The following is a 22,954-nucleotide window of genomic DNA, read 5'->3' as shown; positions in this document are numbered from 1 at the left end:
TTTCAGTCACTTGAGAAAGTGATTTTTGGCACAGTGATAACTGTATTTATGCATTCTTTCCACACTAATTGAACACACATGATAGAGCTGTAGGAGAGTAGCTGGCTGGTAAGGCCTCAGTCAGACTTGTCACGCGTCTTCTATTCAGCAAGGCCAGTGAACATGTGTGCGTATGTGTATATGCGTTGGAGTTTGTATCTACTTGCGTGCCAGCGATAGCGAGCTGGTTGCGTGTGCATGTGCGATAGCACGTTGGCATTCTTCATTTGTAAATAACTGAATCAAGCTATTTTAGTTTGCTCAGAGTGCAGCTGTAATTTGCAGCCATTCTGCTCTCAAGGACCGGTAATTACAGCTTTTAGAGTCTCCTAAAACAACTCCAACTGTTTCAACCCATGACAGCCATGCATCTGAGCCTTCACACACACACACACACACACACACACACACACACACACACACACACACACACACACACACACGCGCACGTCTGGCTGTTAATGAAACTGTTGCATTTTCTAAATGAAGTGGCTTTCAAGGCACAAATACAACATGAGGACTACTAGGATGCATGTATTACAAGGGCTTTTTTTTATTCTTGTCAAACCTTTATCGAGCATTTTGTAAATTTACTGTGTGGCAGACAAAAAAAAGAAGAGTAGAGCTGGGATTAGACAGAAATTTGTACTCCTTTTCAAACAGGGCATTTGTAGCCCCAGATGTTATTAATCCAAGTTTGTATGTAATAACTGAAATGTACACCTGCTCAAACAAAATAAGAGGGTAAATAGAAATGCTTTTCATCCACATGATCTGGAGAACATTATTGTTCAACACTGACAATGTCAGTCATGATCACGAAACGATTAAACCTCTTCTTCCTGACACCTAGTTCGACTATCACCAGACTGTAACTTCTTTGTACAGCGAAGACACCTAACCGCTCATGGCTCTAAATTACACGCTTGGCTGACAATATGACTGTCAGAACTGGAAGCATCCAAACCACTCGAGGATTATCTCCCCACCATCCGCTATCTTGAATACGGCACAGCGCGGGAAGCATATGGCTGCAATCTGTGGCACCCTTCAGTGTACGGCTTCCATTTGCTTTTAATTAAACACTTGGAGACTCCCCCCCCACACACATACACACACACACACACACACACACACACGCACACACACACACACGGGTGAGGGACTAATAAAGAAACAAACTAATATGGGCAAGCAGTGATGATGTAAGGGAAGCTCGTGTTTCAAGAGCAATAATATTCACGTTATTGAAGGCAGACCAAAGACTCTGACTCTCACTGTATGTCTCAGTACCTTTTAAGTAAACGGATTTGAGTGACAGACACCCCAATGATATACAGTCTGCAACATGAAAGCTTAAAGCAGCAAAGTCCATATTTACTGGCCAGGCCATCAGCAGCAGTCAGACATAATGTGACTCATATTTTTGCAGCTGGCTTTGCGGTATAATGACAGACTAATTCAGATCCATTCCTTCCCGTCAATGAGTTATCTGCACATCCCCAAGTAAACATGAAAGCTGGGCTACACGCCTTAGTGGCTGAGTTCAGGTGAGGCAAACATACTAATGTGACCATTATGCCAACAACATTAGAGCTTCAATGGCTCCAAGTCAGGAGACTGGCATTTGCACACCTTGTTCCAAGTGTGTATGTGTGTGTGTGTGAGGGGAGGGGTGGGATTATGGGGCTAGCAGCAGTAATCCCCAGACCACATGGACATTATCAGTCCAATTTACAGTATGACTTTGCTTAACACTTTCCAATACCACCTGCTCTACTGTACAAATAATTAACCTTTCTGTGCATGTCTTGTTGTTTCTATTACCATTTTAAATCTTTTCTCTTTAGTCAGAGTATTCAAAAAGTAAAATACTTTTGACATTGCAGATTTGTTTTGAATTTAAGTGGACTTAAGATGAAATAAAAACTGTCAGAGCATCCATCAAGATGTTGCCAGGAAATCTAACGAACAGGTTTTCAAGCATGGCTGAAGAATCTTACTTGGCTTGAGTCAGCAAGTTTCCCTCCTTAGTACCATTTCTCTGGAGGTGGCCACAGTTGGAGGGGGGGTGTAATTGGAAGTCCCCACGTAGTGCTCATTAGCAAGCAAATATACATCATCTGATATGTCCTCCAAATTGCTCATTTCATGTAGCACATTGTGTTCCTCTGCTTGGTAATTCATGAGGTATGGCACTAGTTACCTTAACAAAGTACAAAAACAAACACAAAGTAAAGTAAAATCCATCCATCTTCTTCCATTTATCCAATTCAGAGTGGAAGGGGGCTTATTCCAGTTGCCATAGGCCAAGAGGCAAGGTAACCCTAGGCTGATCTGTCTCTGTGTGCTCTCTAACTGAAAACCATTCACAAGCCCACAATCTCTGGGTCTTCAGCCAGCTATAAGAAGAATTTAGCTTAGTATTCTTACTACAAACATCATGGCAAAAATGAGGAGACACAGAAAGAGGAAGGCAAAGGGAATGATACAAAGCATGAGGGTGTAAAGAGTATATTGTGGACTGGCTTTCAGTTGGTAAGAGAGCTTTACACAGGATGTACGATGGATGTCGAGTTGGCCTTGCCTTTGGATTAGTAAAATATTAGCCAGTGAACCATATCTCGCGTTGTCGCAGTTGTTTGATGTTCGGCTGCTAGTGATCGCTTACTAGCCAAGTTTTTAATCCTGAGCTAAATTAGCCCATTTCAACAAGTGCCTTTGATGATGCTAGCAGACTTGCTACATTGGTACACCTGCTCCTGTTGGCTATCTTGTAGAGCCGTACCTTGGCTTCTAAAGATGTGTTTGCTATCAACTTGCACTGCTGTCCTTCATGTCCTTTAACATGGTAAACTTTGAATAATGTTTTATTGGCTATAATGTTAAACTATTTCAGTATGTTCTGATGTTAATAAGACACCAGGGAATGATTGGCCCTAGAAATGGCTCACATGTGCAGCTTTCTTTTGGGCTCTGAATCAGGGCGAGTCGGGCTGCCTCAACATGGCCACAGGTTCACATAATATGGGCCAGATGTCAGGTGCATTGTGACATTTGGGCCATATTTGCCCCTGAATGAGACGCAGATGTCGTAAGTATTCCAAATTAGACACAAGTGTGTCTGGTTGAGACTGAATATGCAGCTCACCCTCACAGAAATGTAATTAAATGTCAGTGTCTTAGGCATCATGAAAACCAGCTTTTAATTTGGCCAATTTCAGGAACAACAATGTCTCAGCCACCCCATTAGCATGGGTAACAAAGAATATTTGTAGCATCACCAGGTTTCAATAACTAAATCCCTAGACCTTTGTCAGCAGTTTCCAACTTGTGCAAGCTGATGCAATAAACCAGAAATGCAGTGGCATCTGTTTCCAGGACAATGGACCTCTGTGTGTTTGAATATGAGTGCATACACTGTCGAACAATTCATCTGAGGATGACTCTAACTGGCTTCTACAGCCCACTGTCATTCATTTATTTATTAAACAGATGGACAAAGTGACTCTTTTGCGCACTTCCCCTATCTCTGGAGAGAAATACAGGTCACTCAGTGAAACTCACTGAAGTACTCTTTTATTCCAAATGCAGGACCAGGTCAGCCAAATAACACATGCATAACATTGTTTTGGTCATTTTTCTATCTCTACATTATAGATATTTAATACATAAATGACTCCAGCTATACAAATATAAAAATATGTGAGGCTTCATTTACAACCATATGTACACTGACTTCATTAACTTAAGTGAAATTATTAATTCTTTTATCTATTTACATACTATTAAACTGAATTCAATAGTACATTATATCCTATATCTAAATCACATTGCATGAAAAAGCAAAACTATACCAATCTGGTAGTGTACACTCGTTTGCTGCGTGGAAATTAAGTTTAAAAAAAAAAAATTGCACCTCAGCTTTTGATAAACATTGGGACTTGACAAAACTGCACATGTAACTGTTCGCCTTAATAATCAGGAGTTATTGTGAAAAGTTAAAAAAAAGGAAAAAAACATGCAAACACTTGTTTTCTTTACTGTTAACTGACTGTAATTCATCACTGACTTTCAATTACATCATAATCAATGATAAATAACACTGAAAAGTTGGAGTAGGTGATTTTGTTTTTGTTCCAGATGGAGAATTTTAGTGTACACAAGGTGAACAACAGCCCTTTTCAGACATGGGATATATGTAACATTGCTAGCTTCATGAATTTGTTTAAGTCAGAGGGTTCTGTCATTCAGATGTAGGTCCATTTTACATAAATGTTCTCATGGCTTCACTCAAAGCACTGAAGGAAGGAGACTGTCCTCATGTGATATATACGTAGTAAAATCTTTAAAACTTTCTGTCTGTAATCAGCTCTCATTTAATAAATATATATATGTCTGCCAGGTCGATTTGTAGTCATGGGAATACATCCACATCCACACATTTTTGTAAACAGATTAGACACTTTATAAACTGTAGCCTAAAAACTATAACAGGTCATTTGTCTAAAGTCTACAAGGTCATCATCCCTGTCTCCACGTTAAAGATAATTTATTGTAATTTAAAAACCAAGTGCCACAAAAATCTTGCAGCTAACTTACTGCAGATATGTAATATGCTCAGAAGAAAGACTTCCATAAACAGCTGGAAGCAAACTAACTTGTTTACATTGCTTTTTAATAATGTTTTCTGAACAGGTCAGAATAGGTTAAAGTCATCATTCACAGTCTATCTTCAGTACGGTATGTTAAGATTATATATACATGAAGTCACTGGTCCATGAGGTATGCACTGACCAGCATTGGTGCTTAAATGTGGAAAATGCAGGATATTAAAACTTTTTCCGGTGTGTGGGGGAAAAGGTCAGTTTATTGTGTTTAAGTTTTTTAAAAAAGGAATGGGTTTGTGGCTTCCTTGAACAGAGTGAGACCATGAGACACCTACTGAGAACTGGTGTCTGATTTGCCAGTTACTGGCTTTTTAACTTCCAAAATAATCATGTCCGTTAGTGAGCTTAACAACTCAGAGCAGACACACATAATCCCTACTATTGTCCAAGCCAATCCATTAATATTACGGCATACTTTCAAACTTATCCAGTGCTTTGTAAGATTGGCACTGCTGAAGTAACATGTTCAGATGTTGCTCGATTAAAGGTAAGGAATGCATGTCTGAAAAGGGCTAAAAAGTTATATAATGAGCAAATGTCAAGATATTAAGAGATAATGCAGTTCTTGCTTTTTCTGCGTTTGCGGGTGTGTAACTGCCCACTACGGTTGGGTCCTCCCATTCCTGCGTTGTTATACTTGTGGACCAGCTCCTGGTTGCTGAGGTAGCGCAGCTGGATGGGCCTGGGTATCGGTTCACCCAAGAAGTAACCTTCATCCTCTGATTCTGAGGATGATGAGCAAGTGGAGCACCAGTCATCGTCATCATAATCATCCCAGGAGTACTGATTCAAGCCAGTGCGTCTGTTGGCCCCAGGGTTTTGTAGACTCAGGTCTGAAGTGGTCCTGGGGCACTGCCTGAAGAGTTGGGGCTGGTATCTTCCCCCTCCTCCTCTTCCACCAAACTGGTCCCTTGCACTCCTTGGTGGCGGGAAACAGTCATAATCCTCTCGGACATGTAGCTGTGGTCTTTCTTGAGGCCTTTGTCTTTGCTCTGCCACCAAGTGGAGAGCGTTTTCTGAACGAGAACGACGGGATCTCCGAGAGCGGTGATGGTGGTGCCTACGCCTCTGTGGAGTCTCTTCTGGGGCATCTATCCGGATACTGGCTCCCCTTCCTCCACCTCCACCACCACCTCCACCCACCCTGCGCTCACTAATGGGAGGCAAGCGTGAAGCGTTGGCGTTGCTCACCAAACTAAGCCCATCTTCCTCCTGAAAGGTGAAGCCAGGTGGTAAACGAGTAATGCCCATACCCATGCCAGAAGGGTCACAGTACTGCATCTGGTATTGAGTGGGTCTGCGAGGGTTCATTTCCATATAGGACTGACCAGCAGTGAGACTGTGAATAGACTCAGAGCTGCGAAACTGCCCTGAGGAGTTGAGGGTGTCCACATGACTTTTCTCAGACACATTCATTCCAGAGTCTTTGCTCAGGTCCGGCATAGAGAACCGTGAAAGGTGCTCCTGACGCTTTCCCCCAGCATCTGAGTTGCCTGTAAGGAAACAGAGTAGAATTTGGAGAAATGACTGCCTTTTACTCACTGTCACTTTAGCTTGAGGAAACATCTTAATATGCAACAACATGCAAACACACCAAACAGAAACTGTAAGTCAAACCAAGATCTAGTGAGTACTACTACCACACCAACCTGTAGCATTGGAGAGAGCCAGAGACTCCATGGATCCTCTTGGGGTCTGCTCTAACGGGGTCAGTTGCTCTGTCAAGTTAAGTGCATTTATTGGATTCCTGCTCCTTGCTGTTTGTTGGGTAGTTGCTGAAGGCCCCGCATCTCTGTCCCTCTGAAAACCGTGCAAACTAATCGAACGCTTGTCTGAGGAGAAGCCATTGTGTTTTTGAGTGCAGTGGGACACCTCAGTGAAGCTCTTTTGGGTCCTCAGTTTGGATGGATAGTACTCTTCTGGAGCTTGCTGTTGGAACCACGTCTCATTCAGAGAGTGGCCTTTCATGGCTGAAATAGGCGGTCGCTTTAAACCTCCATTCTCCTGGATCCTGTAATCCTGCTGTTGATTATTCTGTCCAGAGCAGGTGGGGTTATAGACACTTCTGACATTGCACTGGCTAAGAAGCTGGAGAGGTGTGGGATTAGCAGTTGGATCAGATTGGGATTCATAAGTGTAACCATCGCCTGCTTGCTCCTGGTTCTGCCAGGAAGGTGGCTCACGAGTCAAACTGGGTGTTTGGCTGGACAGACTCAGAAGATCCATTTGTAAAGATAGTGGGTCCACTTCCCCTGAACATCTTTCAGTCTGCACCCCGCCTCCCCCTCCATTCTTTGCTGTTTTAGAGCTGCGTCTGGACTCTCTAGTGGAGCGAGCACTTTGAAAGGCCGAATCAGAAGAGTCGGAGCCATTAGGCTCTTCCCCTAGACTGCATGAGCGGGAGCAGAAGATCTGACCTTGCTTGGGCAGGAAAGGCCGACCCAGCAGAGAGCGTTTACAGCGTGCACAGCAGAAGCAGCCTTCTGTAGCATGCCAGTGCTGCCCGTCATACGTCATCTGGCCTTGATCAATACCTGCAGGAAAGATAAACACATAAATGACAGATACTCATACACATGTATTCAAAGGGCATAACATTTAAAAATTTAATTTAAACCAGCTGTGTTGTGTAAAATTGCAGCATACTGCAAGTAGCTTATACAGTAAGAAAATGGAAAATTGAGCTAGAGGCGGCAACTTTGCTGTGTTTCAGGGTAAACTCATTATGACGCTCGCCCAGCATTGTATAAACACATAGCATTTTGAGAATGTTTCCAGTTGTTGCAGGGGAAAAGAAAACCAGCTATTTGCTAATGACTGCCATCTGGATTGAGAGTGCTTTCTGGTGGTTTTCATTTGTAATCAGTTTTATTTTTGAGGCCAAATACTTTTCTGTATCCTGTCTGACTAATAATTACAGCGCAAATCTGTAGAGAAATATGTGCCAAAAATCACACCTGGGCATCCTGTCCTGGGAAACACACACGTACGTGTGCAGTTACACATGCATGCACATGAGCACAAACTCGAAGACAGAAAAATTGCTTATAGGAATGTTTCCAGCTGAAAAATCCCCCATTTTCTTCTCTCGCTGGGGTTGTCTCTACACTTATCTGGCACTTTATGCCTTTATAAACTTAAAAAAACAAAAATAGCAACCAAAAACTGGCCCATAATTTGAAAAGTCACGTGATAGTCATCCCTTTGCCCTATGTTGAGTTCCACACTGCATGATGTATATTGTATACAGTTCTGTGCTTTGTAAAGGTAAGTCTGTGGTGTTCAGTTTTGCACCCCTGCCACAAATATTCTGAACTTTATTCCATGAAAAAATGCTGAAAACAAGACCACAGTCATGCTACTGTAACTCTTTTCTTCTCTGTGCAAACTTGCATCTGAATCCTCTTATATATAAATTATGTATTTGGAACTTTAATAACCTTTCAGCAACCAATTCTTTGCATGAGCTTCTAGTCATTAATGCAGTCCATATGAACAGTGATGGAAACAATAGAGGGAAGTGATGGATGATGGGGAGTGAGGCAGCATACCAATATGTTCCCCGCAGGAATCGCAGTACTCTGCATACAGGGACTCGAAGCAGGAACAGCAGTAGGGCCGTCCCTCCTTCATGATGTAACGCTGACCCCCCAGCACTGTCTCGCACTCAAAACAGCAAAAGTGCTTCATATGCCAGTGACGGCCCTCTGCCTCGGTGCACTCATCTGCAAAGATGATCTAAGAACAAAGACATAAGAAAGAGTATCGTTTATTGAAAGTCCATAGAGATAAAACCTCAGTTGGGTTATTACTGCGTGCTGAATGACAGGACAAAGACTGCTTGCCCTCCCACTCCATACCATTTTCTCCTCTGCAGCTTGGCGCTCTTAGATCATTCTTTGTCGCCAGTTCGTGTAGGAGGCTAATGTGTGTGAGGAACTGAAATCTTGGTGGTGCATTTGCTTTTAATTACGCTGCTGTTAAACCGCTGGGATGCATTTAAGTGCCAAAAGAGTCCTTGTCCCCATTTGCAGAGTAAGAGTCGGCGTTAATGGGCTGGGAGATCAGGATATTGAAACTCAACCCCTTTAAACTGGATAAACCTCAGCAGACATTAAACTGTGACGGAGTGTGCTGTGAACTCGTAAGCGTCGTATGACAGCAATTTGGTGTGTATATAGGCATGTGTAAGTGCAAAGTGCATGTGTGTAAACACTATAAATAGCCCTGCTGGCACAGTTACAGGCACAGCTTGTCCAAGGGGGTGACGTGTACCTATTAAGACATGACCATCCGCGTGTAGCCTTGTGTGTCTGCGTGTGATGTGCGTTTACCTCATCGCAGGCAGTGCAGCGTGGCTTCAGCCTCTCGGCGTGGTGCCGGCCGCAGTAGATCTTTCCATCCTGGTAGAAATAAATGAGGTCCACCAACAGCTCGTTGCACATGCTGCACACGAAGCACGCAGGGTGCCAACACACACCGTGACCTGCCCGGGATGCGAACACAGCGATGTCTCCGCCGTTTATCTGGCCTCCACACTAAACAGAAAATGAAATGAAACAACTGAATGATTGCTGGGTTTATTTGTCACAATTTACCAGCTTTCTCTTACTGCACTGTTTCGTTTCTTATTTAAAAAGTGTCTAAACCTCAAAGTACAGAATTGAGTGAAACGCTTCTTTGATACAATAATGTAAAATCTTTGCATGTGAAAAAAAGAAAAAAAAAAAACACCCCGTGAGACTCATGTGTCATGATCCAGCAAGAAGTCACATGGCTCAAATTAGTTTTTCAAAGCATAAGGAAAGCTGAAAGTCCATGCCTGCAGAGCTTTTTTTTTTTTTTTTTAAATGAGCAGACAGGCCAGCATCCTGATTTGTTGTATGGCATCACTGATTGCTTAATGTAAAGTAATTCCTGTTAAAACGGTTCATTGGAAACAGGACATAAGACAGTCTAATCCAATTTGCTCCATTTAGAGGGATGGAATTACAATCTAATCTGACAGGAAGTGAAAAACTGTAAAATTGTTTTAAATCTGGGATGAACTCCATTTATTGGACCTTTAGTCAAACTTACTGGAGCATCAGAGGATAAGGGCCGCAATTCCAACCACTGTCATCATCACTTAATATCACCCGTTACTTAATTGATAATACAATTGATAGATTGGTCTACAAAAAGTTACAGTCAAGTAATACATATACTAAAGCAGAAGTTAATAGCTGTAAATTGGTTGTTCTGTCCAATCAATGGCTGGAAAAGACAGTTTAGCCTCACAAAAGACACCAGAAACCATTCTGTTAACTGAAAATGTTTCACGGATTAAACAGTCACATCAGCGCTACAGAAGATGCAACAAATAAAGAGATTTCCATGAACTTAAAGTCCACCTTCTATTGGATCTCTAATAAGGTCAGGCTAGTGCTGATACCAATCGAACATGCCGGATCAGTAAATCTCTGTCTGTAACACAATTATGCAAGTCGAAAAGGCTGCGAGCACAAAGGTGTGTTCAGGAGGTGGGAACCAGAGAGAAAGAATTTGAAGGGCTGGTGGAGGACACTGGTGGGACAAACGATAGATTTATTAACGGAGAGATATGTAGGGAAGATTAAAAAAAGTGTGATAGAGGCATGGAGGTGTACAATCAGAGAAGACGGGAAGATAAACGAGCAGCAGCACCAGTAAGACGAGAGGAAAGGTCAGGCAGGCAAAGCAGATTTAGAGGAGTGGGAAGGTGGAGACGGAGGTAGAGTTGCAATCAGGTTATCTAACTGGCACAAAGCCTAGAGCTGCAAGAAACCAAAGAGAGGGGGGGAGAATTCAATCAATACAAACTCTCCCAACAATCCACTCCCTCGTGTGTGTGTGTGTGTGTGTGTGTGTGTGTGTGTGTGTGTGTGTGTGTGTCTGCTAACTGGATAAGAAACACGAGCTATAAAGCAGCTGTACACCCGGAGCACCAGCACAGCACTGAGTATCTCCACCTTGTTTGAGCTTGTTGTAAATAAAATGACAAACGGCCAGTGGATGCATTAAGTGTGTGTGTTTATTGTTAAACGGGAATTCCATTCAGCTCCAAACTTCCATTATATAAGAGTACAAACACTAAGCATCTAGAGAATTTAGAGCAGTCTAACTCAACTATAATGAACTCAGCTGTATTTCAGAATTTTTATAGTTGGTGAGGCATAAAAAAAAAGAAAATAAAGTGCGGGCACCATACCCACACACATCACTTTAAGAGTTTGAAGTGAGACAAGGTCACAATAGTAATTTAACTGCATCTCCCTCATTTATATACGTCAACATTAAACCCTGCTGACATGCCAGCAGGTCGTTCCATATGTCTGCCACATCACTCACTTCTGTCACTTCTCTGTCCACATAGAAATGACATTTATAAAAAAAATAAATCAATAAATAACACGGAGGTCAAATGTATATTTTATGCTTTCGACATTTCTTTCAGCTACCTGTTCGCAGATCGCCCCCATCATCGTCACGGGGAGTGGGCGGACGTTGCCCCGACCCAGGTTTTCGCGCTTCCGCTGGTTACTGAAGAGCTTCAGCTCTCGCTTCTCCTCATCATCCAGACTGTTACAGTAGCGCACCTGGATGAAGATCACATGCCCATGAAACCACGAGAACATGAACTGGAGCGGTGACAGAAAATGGATGGATGGATGAATGAATACTACTTAAAGTGAATAGAAGTAGTTTTTTTTTAAGATTTCAATATCTGTATAATGTTTGCCAGGTCAGTGACTGATCCCAGAGTTGAATTAACTGTCATCATGTTTTTGTCATTGCTAAGAAGTGCTGATATTGTGCTCTGCTTTTGCTGGGTGCAAATTGTGAATCAGGATTAACCAGGAACCACGTCACCAAACGAATAACTGGCTCTCAGATCGCAGCTGACGAAACGACTGACCAATCAGATTAGTAGGTGGAATTAAGAACCCACCCACTACCTGACCACAAATTGGTTCTGTGAAGTCCCACTTAATAAAGTGAAAAGAAATAACAGCTCAGGCTGACTGTTAGCCTAAACTAAGGTGGGAAACAGAGCCGACCTTCACGGGGATCCTGTCTTTTAATCTCTTCAAACAAACTGTGGTAATAATTTATTCATGTAACCAACTTTAATAGGCAGCGATAAACACTTCCCTATCTCACCCATTAGGGAGACAGACTCCATTTTTAAAGCATCTGTCTTCTCCCCGCTCCCCCTCTTATCTCTGTATTGCCCTGAAGGAGGTGAGGTGATGGATGGATGGATGGATGCATGGAAGGTGGTGGGGGAGGGCATCTGTTTGGACTCACCTCATTGTCGTGGGGCGGGAGCTGATTGAGCAGCTGTTTGATCCTGTATTTCTCCCCTGGGCTGTTCACGTAGGGCACCTTGTCCTCAGGCAGGGAGCTGTAGTACTGATGAACCTGAGGGAGAGACGGAGAACATTTGGACTGAGGGGCTGTTTTCATTACCAGGTAAGTGCTCAAATATTCTGCAGTAAGTGACTTCTTTCTTTTGTTGTTGTACCATCTACAAAAACTGAGAAATGTCAGCCTTTATTTGATATTGTTTTGATTTTATCATTTCAGGGCTAAAAAGGTAAAACTGTGCAAGGACCAAAGTATCAAGATCTGCCACTGGGAGTCAGTCTCTCTCTCTCACTCTCGCACACACACACACACACACACACACACACACACACACACACACACACACACACACACACACACACACACACACACACACACACACACACACACACACACACACACACACACACACTTTGATTTATGGCCCACCAGTAGAGACTTAATGGAACCCCACCTCTCCATCTCTGCACACTGACAAGGGAATGCATTACTGACCTGTCACAATTACACACACACACACACACACACACACACACACACACACACACACACACACACGAGAAAACGAAATAGTGTTCAACACGTATGCCCCCAGCAATGCAAGCGTGTGGCAGCAGATTAATGCTAATCTGGACATTTCAAATTACTTGGACATTCTTTACATCACCACAGCAGACAATGAGTGTCATTTCTGTGTTATTTATTACACTCTTTTTATTACACTGTAATGAGGGGGGGCTGGGGTATAACTGAGGTCAGGCAGTTATATATGAATGTGACTGGCGAGGGGGGCAAATGAAGAAAGCCACAGGGTTTTTAAAGAGAGGTTTGAGGATAGATGAAAAAGAGAGAACGGGTGAGAGGTGGAGGAGGAGACATGAGAGGGAAAAAGTTAAAAAGATGTGAGTGTAGAGGAAGATATCTTTGTGTACGGAGAGACGCAAAAATGGGCAAAATGTACACAGAGGACTTTATGAGAGAGACAGCATGTGTGATCGATGCTTGCTGACAAGATCACGTCTCTCTTGATGGCCTACAGGTCAGCTGAATGGATTTACCGACTAGCCTTGTCCTTGGCAATAACACAGTCTGCCACACAAAAACAGATTAACGCAGACGTGCATCAGTGTGTAAACACCCGAATCAAAACTGAGCAGCTTTCGAAAACTCTCTTTAAAGGTGCGGCATCACATCCAGCATCAAAGACGATCTTCATTTCCTTGAAGTATCCACTTGTACAAGCGTATTTGTTACTGGGATGAATTTATAGCAGGAGACTCTTTGCTGTAAATGTAACCCAATTCCTTCTGCTCTGCTTTTGTTGGCTGTCTGCTTGCGTTGGCAATGGACACGAGATCTGTGCTCAGGAGCACAATTTAGGACGGGCATTGAGGGTGGGGTGGAATCTCTGGATAGTCCCGAAACGACCGACTGTGGTCAAGTGCCGATATATTACACAGCACTGACAAACAAAAAAGACAAACTCGTGATGCACGCACACACCCACTGTTAATGATAAATTACAAAACATGCTTCCAAGAACAGCAGGGTTACAATCTGGAGGTGAAAGGCACACTGCCCTGAGGAAAAGATCTAAAGAAAGATACACACACGTACACGCATGCATACGCACGACACACACAAATATTCCAGAGCGAGCTAGAAGAAGCAGCTTGCGATAATAACTGTAATCGAAAACAGACGGAAGTAAAGACAGGGCAGAATTTCAAACTGTACTGAAGGGAGTGTTTTTTAAGGCTGAAGCAAATGGTAGGACTTACAGATGAGTGACAAGAGAGATTGCTTCACACAGCTGGTTTCTATTGCTGTTAATGGCCAGGCAGGCAGGGGAAAAAGACACCACCAGGCACCAGTTCTGACATTCTCACAACAAGCCACTTTGCAGTGGTTAGTAGACACAGATATTATATAGCTGAGAAAATACTGGTAGCTATAGTCAAACACTGCGGAGGAAAAAAAGGGTGTTTTTACTGTGAAGAGAGAGGATTTAACAGCAGTTTTCATTCATTTCCCTCCTGTTCTCACGTCTTTGCTGACATGTGTGGTGCAAAACTGTGCCAAACACCGCTAACATATGACACCTAAACACAAAGCAGAAGTGATGTTTATAGGAATATTACTAGCTTTAAAGATACGTGAAGTAATAGAATTTGGACAGCAGGGTGGCACTAAATTTAATTTTTAGAATCGCAGCCATCTATCGATGTCAAATTCAGCAAATATCAATCTCGCTGTGGTGCAACAAAGGTAAAGCGAGGAAGGTAATTCAAGTCATTAGTCCTCTTCATCCTCCAGGGACTATGGATTTTTACACATTTTCTGTCAAATACCCAACTAGCTTTTACATCCACTGACCCATCATTTACTCGTCCTTCACGGCTGCTGGCTGCAATCAAGTCAGAGGCTGATGGTTTTATTGTTCTTGATCTCAGATCGGAATGAGTCCAATTGCCCTCTGGTCTATTTTGGAAAAGGTCAAACTGCCCTCGCTTCTTTCTCTACCTGGCGCTTTTCTATTTAATTCATCTACTTCAAGGCTCTCGGCCCATGTTAGAACCTGACAGAGATACAAGTTTGCATGAAAAACCTAAAATTGAATTTCTATATAGACATGGCACATGGAATTGATGCCTAGCAGAGTTTCAATATTAGACTGCAGCTCTTACACATGAAGAAAACGCTTATCTCTCACAGACCACTGCTAGTTATCATTCTTGCCCTTGACAAACGGTAACTTGGCAACATCCAATAAATCTATTTTAAACGATGAAGAGGAGAGAGCGAGGCGACTAGCGAGGGAGGAAAATGGCCCAATAACATGTCAAACGCACAGAATAATGGCTCCATTTGTTGCTAAAGATTCTTTTGCCGTGTCTGCATTTCAGCACCCTGATAGTGGAAAGTAGAGCTGACGGCACTGTTTGGTTGACAGAAACAATCCCAAGTTATCCCTCAGACACACCTGACTGACCCCAGTCCTGCTTAGAAATGTCTCATTACAGAATAGCAGTACATCACTTGAGGCTGAACAGGAGACAGATACAGTTCTGCGGTTCAAAGCAGGAAGACTCTTGATCTGCAGTTTTTAACCTGAAGTTTTAGCTTTATGTCCACTCTCCTGAAAAAAGTCACACCAGGCCTCCACAGCTTGAATGATTTGTCATGTCAGGGTTGGAAGACAGAAACTGCTACAGCTTCTGGCACATTTCATGTGCTGCCTGCTGCTAGGTTAAAGCTAGAAGTGATTCAGTTTAACAGTCTAATATTCTTTCCATTCTGATGATCAAGTCAATCAAGTATTAAAAAAACAATCCTGAATCTCTTCTCTAGGCTGTTTAGCATTCTGGTCTTGCCATACTAATCAGCCCAGTCCTCTTTATTTCCTGAATGTTCCCGAGGTTATATTTTCACCAAATGAGAACCTAAGTGACTACGGAGTTGTAAGCATGATCCTGGAGAGGGATGAATAATAGCTGGTCTCAGTCCTTTGAGGTCGAAACAGTGTGCCAACAATGTACTGACCAGCTCAGCTCATCAACAAAATGAAACTGGCTTCAATAAACGTTGTTATTGTCCCATAAAGCTGGAAACCCTCCCACGTGTGCGCACCTGCAGTTAAGTGAAGTATTGTAATAGAAGATTTTCTGCACGGGTCCATTTTATGTGCTTATGTATTAACGCAGGCTTAGCTTTGTGGTTGTGAGGGCAATGTAACCTACTGTAAACATGTTTGCAGGGAGAAGGAATTGGAGATTAATTTAACTGCTGGAAGCACATAATCCTTGTTATCCATTAGCTGGGAGAAGGTGCAGTCAGCATGTAATATATGCCGACACATGGCGACATGCAGGTCTAAACGAATAGTTGGAATTTGTATTAGATTTCTGATTATTGTACTAAAAGTGTGTTATATATTTGAACTAACACCTGGCTGTGCATATCTCTGAAAGACTAAGCTTTAACCCATGATCATATTTTACAACACCAAGCCTTATCCTAATTCACTGTATAAACTTACACTGCTCAACTGCCACTACAGTGTATGGTGAAATCGGAGCTTTTGAAAGGGCGCTGTAATGTGATCCCACGTCTTTCGTCATTTCATTCACGTTCAAGCTTTAATTAGCCTCTGTGTTGTATTCTCTACACTAGAGGAAACGAAAAAGCTGTGGATTCAAATGCTCAACAATTAATTTCTTACAAAAACTTCAGCTTCACATGATAAAAAAAAATAGATGAAAGGATTGGACCGGTACACACAATTACACATATTTTACAAAAAAGGTGACAAGAGAAGTGATAAGATGGCGTTACTAACAAGACTGAAATGCTGGAAGACCGTGTGCTCCATAGCAGAATAAGACTAAACATACCTGTTCAGGTTTGAGACCCGGTGGAACCCAGGCGTACTCCTCCAAGGCACAGCCTGAGTCATCATCCGAGGTTGAGTTCCTCTGGAAGTCGTACATCAGTTTGGTGACCGTCTTCTCCATCTCTACGGGCATGGCTGTCACTGCATGCTCCTCACGACGACACTTACAGTGTACACAGATCTTCCTGCCGGTGACAAACAAACCCCCCCCCCCAATCTGTCAGTTCAATGTCACATGTGTGCTTACATGTGCAAATTAAGGACAGATATAATGGTCTAGGAAAAAAGCAATCGTCTAAATGGTAGCTTTAAAGTCTGGTTCATAGTTTGGGCAGTGTTGTGCATCTAAACCTCATGATATCCCTGATCATTATTAAACAAGTTCTGTGTTTGATAGAGTGATGTATAAAGAAGAACAAGAGGTCACATGGTGTGAGCCTCTAGCATCCATCATTAATAATCGAAAATAAACCATTAAAAAAAATCTTTTCTTTCAAAATTAGTCCAAGAAACACAAACTCGAAGTCTGTGAAACAACTTTTCCCCCTCCACAGGCACTCTTATTCATCTCAGTTGAAATGTCGAGGATTCCCACTGTGGGTTCCCCAGTAAAAGAGGGTGCCACAAATGCAATGCTCATCACTCGTCTGCGGTATGAAGATCTACTGTCAAGCGTGCCTTGGAAATAAGCCGAATACAGCCATCGACAGTGATGGAAAACAGCACTACACAAACACAATACACAGGCACTTTGCTATGTACAAGGTTAGCGAGAACCACTTGCAGATGCTTTGCGAGGACAGTGCCCCACCCCCATTAGCCAAAGGGATCCACCCATCTATAACAGGGAAAGCAATCTGTGTGAGAATTCCCACAGAAAACTTAGATGCAAGAGCAAGGTCAAATTAAGGCACTAGGGGGTCTATAATCATTTGAGCTGCTCTTTCCTATAATTTTCCTAACCCAAGTTAGAATATCGCCCCTTCATTTCCATAAAATAATTCATCACCAATCACAGTACCACTGTCTGATTTTAGCTTCAACACCAAATACAGCTCATTTAATCATTACAGGATTGAAATTAAGCTTATAAAGAATGATTCTGGGTTTGACTGCTCACCTGTCTTGTTGATTTAAAAGCCCATAACATCATTGCTGTTCATCAAAGTAAAGCTGTATTTTTGCAGACACCTCAGCTTGTAACTGTGCTACTATTAGAGTCAGCTGTGTATGAGATGGCTCAGAAAAGGATCGCAATATGGGTTCAATACTTGAGTGCATGGGCCAAAATGAAAATGTAGCCCAACACTACCAGGTCTGCATTCTGATGCAAAGCATAGAGACAGTGCAACCATACAGATCGCCGTGTCCTTGACAGCTCTAAACCCTGCAAATAGAAACTGGGTGGGCAACGAGGTCACATCCCACTAACCCTTGCTGCCGCTCAGGCGGCCAAACCGGTGAGACAATCTCATTACCTTCTCAGAGGGATGCTGGCTTGTCTGAGAGACAGCCCTATGGAGGAGCTTAGGGGCAGTCAGGACACTGTAACACATCCTCAGCCATCCAAGGTGTCAGTCTATCCGAACAAATGAATGCAAAGTAGTCTGCAATATCTGGCTTCTTGTGAATCAGTTCTTGCAGTGTGATATATTCAGCGTGTAACTGCTCGATATTTCTTGCAGACTTAATTTTTAAACCTTACGGTACTTGTTGAACCTGTTCCCACTATAATGACTACTGAGCAATTAGGTCTGATTGGAATTTCAATCTAGGTACATGTGCAGAGTCAATCCTATTTTCAAACACTGCCACTGGATATGTCCGTAAGCCTTTCTTAACTTTGCTCTGTACTGTAGCTGTGGACTCTTGAGTCTGTTGAGCTCACCGATGGGTGATGGGTGCAGGGCTGCGAAGCTAAGACTCAGTCACAATAACAGTTGGCACTGTCCCAGGGTTTGTGTCAACTACCTGTTAACGTAAAGTGCTCTGAGCCAAACGGCTATAATGCTTCATCGTGTCTCTCCCTGAAAAAAAGCACTTCTTGTCCAAGGGTTTAGCCTTAGTTAACAAAGCTCAAAATCCAATTTGACTTAGCAGTGATTGATTTGAGTGATGAGATAGACAATGAAACACATGGAGCTCACTTTATTTAGTTCGAGCAAAACGTCTTACTGGCATGCCACAACTAGCCACATGCCTGTAATATATGTATATATACATAGCTGAAGATGGATGAGAGATTATTTAGCGACAGGCAGAAGCCTAAAAAGCTCATGCTTTGAGCTCCAGCTAAAGAAGGACCTCTAAACTTCTGTTGTCATTGTGCAAGGGCAGCCACAGACTTCACACACTCACTACATAAATATTAAGAAAATGCCTGAAGTGGGCAAATATCCCTGTCATGAATATTGATGACCATGATAAACAGAACAGATGTAGATGAAGTCATCAATGAGCTGTCAAGCAGGCAGACTGGGAGAAGGGTGCTTAGCAAATCCCAGTCCCAAGAGGATGATGCCATAGCCGGAGGCAAAGCAGCTTGCCTCAGTACAGCCCAGCACTTTCACAGTTATTACTGATTTAAAGATGATTTGCTGGATGGGAACAGAATCTCATGAATCTATGAGAACATACACAATCACAATGAAAATGGTCAAAGCACAAGGTGGATCCACCACACGAGATAAAGTACATATGAACACTTAAAGGCAGGTATTTTGTCCCTGGGCTAAGAAGGATGAAACCTGAAAGAAAGCCTCTTCACACCACACCTTTCATGTGTCCACTCAGAAGGAGGTGACCCACATCTGTACAGATGTGGGTCACCTCCTTCTGAGAGACTTCAGAGAGACCTTCCTCCAAACACGTCCTGATTTTCTCAAATCAGAAAAAGCAGAGTCTGTAGACCTTGAGGGTCCGTTTCCCCTGCTTTCCCCATGATTTACATTCTTCATGGACATGCCTGGGATTTCCCCTCAACTGAAACGTAATCCCCGAGCTTCCCCGTGTAAGCTACATGAGTTCAATTAAATCAGATTTAGAAACTCTGGTAAAACAAGTCAAGCGCATCACTGACGCCTCATAAATGACTGAGATATAGGGAAGGAAGTAAAGAGGCTTGTTATTTTTTTCAAATGTGACTGGGCTTCTTTTTTTTGTCCCCTGGGAGAGCTGATATATCATTGGTCAATCGGAGTGAGGGTTTTATCAAGCCCATGGGGTGGTTGGGGTATGTTTGTGGTTCGCAATGATGTCAGTGGACAATGGTTCTTATTTCAAGTTAATTATAATCATTATTCACCGCTGCAAGATGAGCACCGTATCCCAGGTAACGGGTAATTTTAATACGTAACTAGGGTCTACTGGGCTGCTCTACAATTGCGTACAGTTGTTTTAACTGTTGTCAATCAGTGCAGCAAGCTCTTTAGCAAGCACAGTCTCACAGTTTAATGAAACAGGCTGTAAGATTAAGTTGAATATCTGAAGACAAAAAAAAAGTGGGCTCAATGAATTTATTTATTTTATTGATTTTAGAAGCCTGAAATGTGGGGTTAGGCTCTAGTGCTGATTTAAAGGTGATTAAGTTTTAGGAAGGTAAGTTAGGTACTAAAAAAAACCCCATCTGATAAAGAGCAATTCACAGAAGTGCGTCTTTTGAGCAGAAGTCGTCATTTTCTCCCGAAACCACTGCAGCTTTTCCATGGTATCAGAAGGTCAGATTAAAATCTCATCTTTAAATGCAAGCTCTACACAAAAAGCAGAGGTTGCATGATAAGAAGGGAGAGCGGAGAGGACAGGACAGCTGGGCGCAAGGACACTCCAAGTGTTTTTTTTGTCCCCCCCCCCCCTCTTCTTCTGCTTTTGTTTTCTTTGGAACAAGAAGCGGAAGAAGATAGTCTTTAACGGCCTCTTGTTAAGCAAATGCAAGCTTTCCGGCAGTAATATTTGAAGATAAATTTTAAAGGCGCTTTGAGAAACAGCCCTGCTTTCACAAATTATAGCTATACAAGCTACACAAGCAAACAAAGTCGTACCTATGGTCTACATTTTCGACTTCAGAGCTATTAAGAGTTAATCACAGGCAAACACGACTGAGGTGTCTCTGGCATAACCCAGGCTTGATAAAGGCATTTTCCATGTGTGGCCAATTAGCAAGAACCTGCTGCAACGTGCTGCTGATGGCCAAGATTAGGCCCGCACCCACCTGTCATGGCCACTTATAGATTAGCCTGCTCTTTTGAACTAGGCCCTGGTCTACACTAATGGGCAACATTATTTTACAGCATGTTCAACAAAAAAACCCCCCAAAAAAACTATTATGTTGGCACTGAATTTTGACAGTGTGAGCTGATTTTTTAGTAGATGATTGACAAGTTAACACAGCAAGGGCACTTTGAATTGTCACAAGCAGCAAGAGCACCTGCAAAACCAGCTGTCAAAGTCTGTAATGGCCAAAGTTTGAAAACATAACTCAAGGGATCTTGGATATTTTAACAGTTGTATTATGGGAAATGTAGGCCATCATATTGGACCTGAGTTGGTCCAATATGAAACGGAAGGATAAAAGGAGACTGTTTGCATAACATCACACTGGGACACTTTTTTACTATACATGAGATAGGCTCACATTACTCAATGTGAATTCTCAATAAATTGACAATACTTTCGATGGGATGGGAGGTCATGGAAGGGTCAAACTTGCATCAATACAGATGTTGTTTTGGAAGCACTCTGGTGACAGGTCGTTAGTCATTCTCTTTCAGTTCCCAACACACATTAAATGGCCTTGATACACTCTCAGAGAAAGTACAATATTGCTGTTATATCACGCTGACTTTTCTTTCAAAGCACCAGTGAGGAAAAGGCAGGAACCAATGAGCATCCGAATCACCACACCCCCAAAAGACAGTTGTGTATGTCAGAAATGATGTTGGACAGGCGTTTAGGTTCCTGTCAGTCTGCTCTCGGACCAGAGGTGCACAGCGATCCTGCAGCCAGCTGCCACACATTATTCCACATTATTCATTGTCGCCCATTCATGTGCTAATCCAGCGGCGCTTTTCACTGCTAAAAGTAAGTAATAAGTAAACTATTTTAACAGATCAATTAATCTGCATTGAGTTGTGTAATGCAAAGCCACAAAGACGTACAGTCAGCAGCAAACTTCAGGAGAAAAAACGACATAAATAATCAGACAAAGAAAAATACAGATCCTTCTTTAATGCAAACTGTCGAGAAGAAAATACTAATTTGCAGACCTTTACTCGGGCAGACTATTGTCTGTTGTGTCAGTTCAAAATACAATCCATATGTCACACAGCTACACGGTCCACAGCACACATTACTGGTCGGACCAGTGCGCTACAGGAGGTGGGGTGGGGGATATAAACCAGGGAGAACACGTCCACAGAGAGAAAGTTCAGCAATCTGCATTCAAGTGTTATTTACAATCGAAAAAACACCCACTTGTGAAACAGAAGAGTGCAACACCCTATAAAAATCTTGTAGAGGGTTCAACTTGTTTATACATTTAAAAAAAAAAAAAAAAGGCAGTGTGCTTTAACAGTCCTGCGATTATTTTACGCATAAATTCAAATCAGGATTAAGCCAGACAGGACTAAAAGTTCACGACCAGACTGGTGGCGCATTCCCCAATCAATCGAGCCTTTAAAGTCCCCGTCTCCGTTTGCGCTTTTACACAAGAGCTACCAAACAATAACACAAACACTATCAATAATGTGCCCCTTACCTTCTTACAAACTGCAACCGAGAGAAGCCATTACCGTGACCTCGGAGGCTTTGGTGTTGCGGGTTTTAAAATACGCGTTCCTCATTGCAGAATTTGTCACACAACTCCAACAGCTTCGCCACGAAAACACGCCACTCTCGCCCGCTGCGTGATCCGCACCCCTCTGCTACATTTATCCCGGCCGTTTAAGAGCCTTTTGTCAACCCTCTCCTCTTCGCAAATACACTCTGGGGGGAGGGCTCTGCAAACGAGGAAAAGCCCCAACGAAGAGCCAGTATGAAGTGCGTAAAAGCGGATTCCTCTTTTCAGTATGTCCAGTAAGTGCGCAAATTCCACCAGAGGGAGAAAAAAAAAACAGATTTTGTCGCTCAACGAGAATAACAGAGCTCTCCTTTGGCAGTAACGTTAAACACTGCTGCCGAGTCTCAGAGAAGATCGGCGCGGACTTTCGGTGCGTAAAAGCCCAGAGCGCTCCAAGAGCTCTGCTTTCTGCTGACAGAGCCACACAGCAGCAGCGCTTTAATCCTCCCCCCGTTTGTCAAGTGCGCTTAGATTAATAGCTCGATTCCGGTTTACCCTTTCAAAATAGAAGCATGGCGTCAAAAGTTTGGTTCACTGGTCGATCTATTATTTTCTTCCTCGTTTGTGTTTATAGCATTTATTTACGCATATTCAGTTTTATTTACTGAAACGCTGTTTCTTCTCTTTTTG

At 42.7% G+C, this 22,954-nt stretch overlaps 1 protein-coding gene across 3 annotated transcripts in view; it reads right to left on the bottom strand.

Moving 5' to 3' along the window:
- Positions 1-3,602: 3,602 nt before the first annotated feature.
- prickle2b (prickle homolog 2b) overlaps positions 3,603-22,954 on the bottom strand; it is an 88,467-nt gene continuing 69,115 nt past the window's right edge. For 2 of the 3 annotated variants that reach the window (XM_004545287.3, XM_076883829.1), the window contains 7 exons: positions 16,493-16,676; positions 12,039-12,152; positions 11,189-11,326; positions 9,044-9,247; positions 8,261-8,447; positions 6,359-7,243; positions 3,603-6,202 (listed from right to left, as the gene is read on the bottom strand). In XM_004545287.3, coding sequence (XP_004545344.1) covers positions 5,256-6,202; positions 6,359-7,243; positions 8,261-8,447; positions 9,044-9,247; positions 11,189-11,326; positions 12,039-12,152; positions 16,493-16,676 — 2,659 coding nt within the window. In that variant the 3' untranslated portion in view covers positions 3,603-5,255. Of the gene's footprint in view, positions 6,203-6,358; positions 7,244-8,260; positions 8,448-9,043; positions 9,248-11,188; positions 11,327-12,038; positions 12,153-16,492; positions 16,677-22,243; positions 22,742-22,954 lie in introns of those variants that run through there. The other variant, XM_004545288.3, reaches the window with a different exon arrangement.

This window comes from Maylandia zebra, linkage group LG5, assembly GCF_041146795.1.
Source record: "Maylandia zebra isolate NMK-2024a linkage group LG5, Mzebra_GT3a, whole genome shotgun sequence".
Taxonomy (NCBI): domain Eukaryota; kingdom Metazoa; phylum Chordata; class Actinopteri; order Cichliformes; family Cichlidae; genus Maylandia; species Maylandia zebra.
The sequence above is the reverse complement of the archived record's forward strand: the minus strand, read 5'-3'. Positions and strand labels throughout refer to the sequence as shown.